General features: G+C 50.4%; 1 protein-coding gene across 1 annotated transcript in view; it reads right to left on the bottom strand.

Moving 5' to 3' along the window:
• Positions 1-7,721, bottom strand: part of NPHP4 (nephronophthisis 4) — a 127,788-nt gene that overhangs the window by 86,008 nt on the left and 34,059 nt on the right. The window contains exons 6-8 of the mRNA XM_011981559.1: positions 3,951-4,016; positions 3,389-3,570; positions 2,417-2,543 (exon numbers count right to left, since the gene is read on the bottom strand). Of these exons, the coding sequence (XP_011836949.1) occupies positions 2,417-2,543; positions 3,389-3,570; positions 3,951-4,016 (375 nt within the window). The remainder of the gene's footprint in view (positions 1-2,416; positions 2,544-3,388; positions 3,571-3,950; positions 4,017-7,721) is intronic.

Here is a 7,721-nt window from a genome sequence, read left to right on the forward strand (position 1 = left end):
GGGATGGGGAGGGAAGTGGGGAGGGGTGGGGAGGGGAAGGAGTGATTTCACAACCTCACCCGCACCCCAGATGCCCGTGCAGCAGCCACCATCGAAACCATCAGTTGTCAGGAATTTCAGATGAGGGTTAAAAAGGAATAAAGTGTCACTAAGACATCTTGGTTTTGGCATACAGATGTCATAATCACAAGTAAATTACAATTAATATTCTCTAGAAGACACTGCGAGTGAGGCGCCAGGCCCCCTGCTCCTCCCCACCTCCCCTCACAGCCCCTAGGCACCACACACCAGCCATCAGGCTCAGGCCATTTCTCCTCCGCCCACTCCCCAGCCTGGGCAGCCCCATCCCTCTCCATGAGCCACACCCACCCCAGAGGCCCCTCCCACCCAAGGGTATTCACAAACAGCTGCATTTTAGCTGAAATTTCTGGTCATAAGTAAAGAAAAGCAGAACTGGAACAGTTTCATTAAATGACTGTGACTGCGTCAGGCCACAGAACACTTGGCACCTCTGGATTTCTGCACCTAATTAGGACTCGGAATCATAGGGACCGGAGGAGTGGACACTGGCAAGGTCAGCTCGCCGCTGCCAGAAGAGATTAGAAACATCAAACGGCAGCTGTACCCCGACACCCTGCTCTCCCGCCTGAGGCACACCCCAAGACCGTCCTCAGCACCTCATGCTCCTTCACAGGCTGTTCCCGAACGAGCTGCCCAGTCGCAATGGCAGGCCGCACCGCCATGGACGATGTCTTGTCAGCCGTTTTTTGGTTTCTGATTTACTTGTTAAAATGATACAGAAGGGCCGGGTGCAGTGGCTCACACCCGTAATCCCAGTACTTTGGGAGGCCAAGGCGGGTGGATCATGAGGTCAGGAGATGGAGACCATCCTGGCTAACACGGTGAAACCCCATCTCTACTAAAAAATACAAAAACATTAGCCAGGCGTGGTGGCGAGTGCCTGTAGTCCCAGCTACTCGGGAGGCTGAGGCAGGAGAATGGCGTGAACCCCGGAGGCGGAGCTTGCAGTGAGCCGAGAATGCCTGGGTGACACAGCAAGACTCCGTTTAAAAAAATAAAACAAAATTATACAGACGTACCCCTGATCTGCAGTTTCAGTGACCCTCAGTCAACCTTGGTCTGAAAATATTAAATAGAAAACTCCAGAAGAAAACAATCCCTAAGTCCTGAATTGCATGCCCCTCTGAGCAGTGTCCCACCCAGGGCATGAATCATCCCTCTGTCCTCCGCATCCACACTGTAGACACCAACCGCCCACCGCAGTTGAGAGGTAGAGGAAGAGACAGAGACTACATTCACTTTTATTACCGTATATTATAATTGTTCTATTCTATTGTTATTGTTAAATATCTTACTGTACCTAATTTATAAACTGTATCACAGGTATGTATATGCAGGACAAAACCTAGTATGTACCGTGTAGGGGTCAGTACTACAGAGGTTTCAGGCACCCACCGGGCTCTTGGAACAAACGCCCTGTGGAAAAGGCGGAACTACAGTACTGGCTTTTTCAAACAGAAAACTAAATCTTAAGAACAGCAGGATTTGGGTTTTTCAAAGAATCTACATTAATATAAATGATGTCCACATATTTTCTTTCTTTCAACTGGACCTATAAATTCTTACTCTTAGTGTTCGATAGGTATATATAAAGTTCCCTATGAGAAACCATCTCTCACGTGTGCAAATTGAAGCTTTACCACACTACTGTCATATAAAAATACACTAAAAATGGCCTCATTTTTCAAAATAATTACCGATTCAATCATCATGAATTCACACGATTATGATACATGAAACTTACTGACTTATATGCGTTACTCCCAGCCAGCAGAATGCACCTGTCATTTGTGAACCATCTATTTGGTCTTCGTCCAGTTTCCTGGTACACAACTCCTGAAAGCCCCGGAGTCTCCGAAGTGCTATCTTTTGTGTGCTAATGAGGTGACCGTGGCTGGTAGCCCCTCGGTGGCTTCAGGATGGGGCTGCTCACAGCAAGACCAAGGCAGGGGGAGGAGAGTGACTGAAGGTTACATTGATCATCAATGGCCAGTGTTTAATCAATCATGTCTACAGAATGAAGTGTCCATCAAAACCCAAAAGGACTGGCTTCAGAGAACTCTGGACAGCTGAACCCACGGAGGTGCCCAGAGGGCGGAGCCCAGCAGGGCGTGGGAGCTCCAACCCCTTCCCACATTCTTTGCCCTCTCCATCTCGTCTGTATCCTTCGTAACATTTCTTACAATTAGCTGGTAAATGTCAGTAAAGTGATTTTCACTTATTATTTATAATAATCATGCCTCTTTTTAATGGAAAAAGCATTCATGCCCACTACATTTATCCTCAGCACAGAGTTCATCGCCAGAGGAACCTGAGTGCAAAAGGCTGTTCTTACATTGCCGTCCACTCCTGCAGGGCTGCTGAACACGTACTCCAGCTGGAAGACGACCGCAAACGCAGGGTGGCCGACCATCTCCGGGAGGCGGAGGCGGCTTCTCAAAACCAGAGCTTGACTCCCAGAGCTGGGTCAGAAACACAAACCGGGAGCGCATTAGAGCTCAGGCTCCCATCTTTCCTGCATCCACATCGACCACTGTCAGCAACAGCCAAGAGGACACCCTGGGGGACACAGAGGTGCTGCTGCCACAGCAAGTCTACCATGTAACACTGCATGCTCTTCCCAAATGATCTGGAAATTCCCCCAAACCATTGCTTTTTTTTTTTTTTTTTTTAAGAGATGAGGGTCTCACTATGCTGCCATGACTGGTCTCAAACTCCTGAGCTCAAGCAATCCTCCCGCCTCGGCTTCTCACTGCTCTTTCAACGCCTTTCCAAATTACCAAAGCTTGATACGGCCTGATATGGCCAAGTGACCAGGAAATGCCATAGAGGATGGAGGCTCCTTCTTCAAGGCTGGCCTACGGCAGAGGACACCTGGCCTCTGCCTGGCACCATAAGAGAGGAAAGGCATGATGCCCTGCAGTGATGTCTGCGACACCTGATTTGGGAAGCACTGGATTAAACAGAGCAGCAGGTCTTGCTGCCCCCTGATTCTCCGTCCTATGAGAAACTAATCACAGGGCACACCTAGAAGGCAGCATGCAAGGCCTCCACAGACCCTCAGCAGCCGCAGCTGGAAGCATCCATAATGCTAACCCCCAAATTGTCAGAGCACAAACGGAAAAAAAAGGGGGGGCTTTTTCCGAACTTCCAACTCCAAGGTTGGTTTCTAATGGGCACAACTTAGCAAGAGGAAAGAAACATAAGGAAGAACTCCCCCGTGGGTGAGTCCACACCTGACATGCACAAATTTCATCGTGATCCCTTGTACATCCCCACCCATCCCAGGGGACCCAGGGGACAATACCTGGTCTTGGAAGAGGAGACCACTTTCCTGCTGAAGCTGGCTGAGCGCGTCAAGGCCACATCCATCTCAGGCACCAGTACAACGACCTGCGGCCTCTGCACGAAGCCCAGACCGTTGTGCACGCCCACACGCAGGCGCCGTTCCAGGATCTCCAGGCCACCACCGTCCAGTGGGCCACATCCCTGGAAGAGGCACAGGCAGAAGGAATGAGCCCCGGCACAGACGGGAAGAGGGAGCTCGCCAGAAGTCCCTGGGGGAGGCGAGCAGAGAGAAGACACTGGAGCAGAAGCTGCAGATAACTGCAGATCAGATGATGCCTAGTCAAGATGAGTGCAAGCAAATGACAGATACAGCACCCAATCCCAGCCACTGGCCTTGGGGCACTGCCCAGGGAGTTTTGGCATTTCCGACACAGCATGATCCTCTCAGCACAATGCACACCCTCAGATGCCTCGATCCCCAAACCCTGACACTAGCTTTCCAAGGTTGAGCTGACCATTCTCAAGATGCAGCAAACTCGTATTTGGCTCCTTCAAGACTCCTCCAAGGTCCCATAGCCCACTTCCCCGGAGTCCCCTTTCCCAGAGGCTGCTTCCCCGGAGCCCACTTCTCCCTGGGGCCCAATTCCCTGGATGATGATGGAAAGGTGCTCAGAGGCAGAACTCATCACATTTCAACTCTACCGAGAGACCTGACTCTTGGTTGGTGTACAAAGGGAATGTTGGTGTACATTGGTTTATGCTTAGGCACTAAGTCATAAACCAATAAAAACAGAATCTGCCCCAAAGTGGTCACTCGATATTAAAGTGTTTCATCTTAACAAAAATGTACAGGCACTCAAACAAATGAACAAGGACATTCCCCCAGCTATTAGTGTTTATTAAATTATGTGATCTTTGCAAAATGATCCCCGAATTTTCAAGTTTTCTTTACTGTCCATTAATCAAGTGGAACAGACCTAAATTCAGCCTTTGGATAATGAAAATAAAACTATGCAGATAACTGAGTATCTGCCAGTTGGACTGGAACAAAAATACAAAGACAGTAAAAATACATAATAAAGTGATTTTAATGGGACTGTATAAAATTCAACAATGATAATCCTAAAACATCTCTACCCTCACACAATCTGCCCTGAAAAGCGAGAAAACAGCAGGAACTACACCAAGGAAACTGATGCTGCTGTTTCAATCCTATTCTCTGCTTTGTGTGTACATAAGACCATATTATGTGGAACTGCATTTTCAAGAATGGGTAGGGAGCAAGCAAGTCCAGCTCATTCACACACACACACACGCGCGCGCGCACACACACACACAATAACTTGCTAACTTAATAGACTACTAGGATGAGCACCTGAATCATTCATTCTCACAACTAAATATTACAGCCCTACTATGTGCCAAACCCCATTCATGTCCATCACGTGCCATGGTAAACAAAACAAAGTCCCTGTCCTGGTAAACAAACACTCACAGCAAGAGACCAACAATAACAGAGAAGAAGGCCAGCTGCTTCCAGGAAGGGCTGAGCGCCCGGGAGGAACGCGGGGTGATGGCTGGAGACACGGTGGCAAGGGTGGGGAACAGCACCCCTGCAGGACAGTCAGGGGACCCCGTCCAGACCTGAAGCCTGAGGGGAAACACGCAGAGATGTGCAGGAAGAACATTCAGGAAAGTCTGCTACATGCTCCAGGACCCATGCAGGGACGAACATGAGTCCGAGGTCACCCAGGCGGAGGCAGGCCTGAGTCCAGGACTCCAAAACAGGCCCAGGAAGTAGCACACAGTGAAATAGGGAAACCCGCAAAGACCAATCCATGCCCAGGAGGCATCACGCAGTGAGGCAGGGGAAACCCGCAGAGACCACACCACATGCCCCCCAGAGGGTCAGGAGCCCAGGTGTCAGTCCAAGCGCAATGAGAAGCCAGCAGCAGGTTTTCAACACAGAAGAAAAATGGCTGAATTTATGTTTTGATACTTAATCTTACCCAAAAGGCCGAGAAGTGATGAATTTATGTTTTTAAAAGACCTCTTTGATTACTGAGTGAAAAAAAATGTTCTCTGGGACTTTTAAGTGAACATGACGGGCGGGGACCCTTCCTCAGAGAATTTCCTTCCCCCAGTACCTAAGGAGCAAAATATGCCACCAATTAAGGACGGTGGCACAACAGAATGCACCAGCCTTCAGGACCTGGTGCCAAGGCAGGACCCAAGCCTTGAAGCTCAAAGGGAGGAAGGCAGGCACCGTGCCCATCTCTGCCTCCACCCCCAGGAGCTACGGCTGAGTTGGCAAAATCCTGGGAATTCCACCAAACCCTCATGGTAAAGGACTCATTCACAGCTCCAGGTAAGGGATCTTTAAAGCCACATCCTTTGTCCTGGAACCTGGAGTCCCCTACCTCTCCGACTCTGGACTTGGCCAGTGACCTGCTTTGGCCAATGGGAGAGTAACACATTTAATCCAAACAGAGGTTTGAAAATGTCTACGCATTTCCAACTCCTCTCTTAAACATCTGCCTCCATGAGAGCAAGCCCAGACTGGCTGCCACAGGAGAGGCCACAGGGAGCCACCGTACCCCAACCAAGGTCATCCTAGACCAGCAGACCTCAGCAGACCAGCCAGCTCATTGCAGGCCCATGAGGATTTTCCAAAAAAGTCCCTTTTACTTCCTGCTTGAGATTCTACTAAAAGTCAGGATATACATGGAAGAATGCTCAGCCCCAACCTGAAAACAGCCCAAGAGTCCATCAGTGGTAGAATGGATTCATAAATCCTGGTGCCCTCACATGGACGACCATCCAGCAAAGAAAGTGAGCAAATGGAGCCACAGTCACTGCAGACAGCCTCTCACGGGAGCACAGTCTTGAGCAAAAGCAGCAAAACAATACAGAAGAAAAAAGTACGACTTCATTTAAAGATAGGTCAAAAGCAGGCAAGCCTATAGTGTTTAGAGATGCCTGGAGAGGCAGTAAAACCAGAATAGAAAGCCAAGATGTGATTAGCACAAACGCCCTAGGGAATGGGCGGGGAGGAAGGTGCAGCCAGGATGAGACCAGAGAGGCTCTGAGGGTGCCTCTGTGCGTGCCGGGCCCAAGGCCTCCCCCTGCTGTCCTTCCTCACGTCGCGCAGTCACGCAATCACATTCTGAGCACTGCTGTGGGACTCATCATGAAAGGGGTGTGACATGAAGAGGACTCGACGCAATAGCAAGATGTTACCCCACCAGTCTCTCGGCTCTCTGCAATTAAAGTTTCTTTCTCTTCGTTTCTGAAGTCGAAAGTGAAGACTCTCTCTCGTTCTAGGAGGAGGAACAAGGAGTGGTTTGCCCACAACCCAGGTCTAAGGGCCCCTCCTTCCAGAGCTGAGAGCAGCCAGGGCTGACCCCTCTTCTCCCCACTCCATCTGGTGACCATCAGCGAAGGTGCGGGCAAGTGGGCTGAGCCCAGGGCCCTAGCAGAACCAGGCAATCTCCGTCCCACATGCCTGCTCCCACTGCTGCTGGAGACAGAAGAGCCAGGGCGGTATTTGTGACAGTTCATCAGGTCCAATTTTTCCAGACCAAGGACAGATTATCGCCTAGAAAACATAAGCAATCCCCAAACCTGCAAAGGCTTTTCCAAGTCTTGTCTGGCATACAAACAAGCTTCTACACAGAAAATCCAAGAGAATTTTTGCTGTCAGAGGTGACGGGAGCTCTAGAAACAACCTCCCTGGCCCTGGTGTTTTACAGTTTGCAAGCCAGGGCATCGCTGGGACGGGGCCGGAGAGGAAACCCCAGTGGATGCTGCGCATTAGGCAGGCTGAGCTCCACACACCTGCAAGACGCAGACATCCCTCCCGGGGGCCACAGGCAAACAGGCTCGACAGCCACTGCCTAACAGACAGGCAACCCCTCCAGACACCGCGCCAGGGCACCTGGACAAACCCATCACTGAAAAGCAACAGACAGGAACGGCAAGGAGTGTGAACAGGCGCTCAGAGACCAGAACGCAATGACGTGTGACACGGGCAGGCTGAGGGGACGGTGAGGCTGGAGGTGCCTTCCCAGGGGCCCAAGGTGGGTGAGATGACTGAAGGCTTCCAGCCACCTCTGGAAATGAACCCCACGTCCCCGCCAACATCCTCTGAACACGGGAAGGGTTCTATGGGTTTCCCTATGCCCATCTGGTGACTTAGCTTACTTTAAACGAGGACTATTTCATGATCTACCAGAATTAATGTTAATTAACACCTCAGGTCAACTGCACCTTCATCACTGTTCAAGCTAAAACAACGACTGGAGGCTCTGTGGGGGCCTTGGCTGTGGAAGAAAGGGGTCCCTAAAGGTCCA

This window comes from Mandrillus leucophaeus, unplaced genomic scaffold, assembly GCF_000951045.1.
Source record: "Mandrillus leucophaeus isolate KB7577 unplaced genomic scaffold, Mleu.le_1.0 Scaffold105, whole genome shotgun sequence".
Classification (NCBI taxonomy): Eukaryota; Metazoa; Chordata; class Mammalia; order Primates; family Cercopithecidae; genus Mandrillus; species Mandrillus leucophaeus.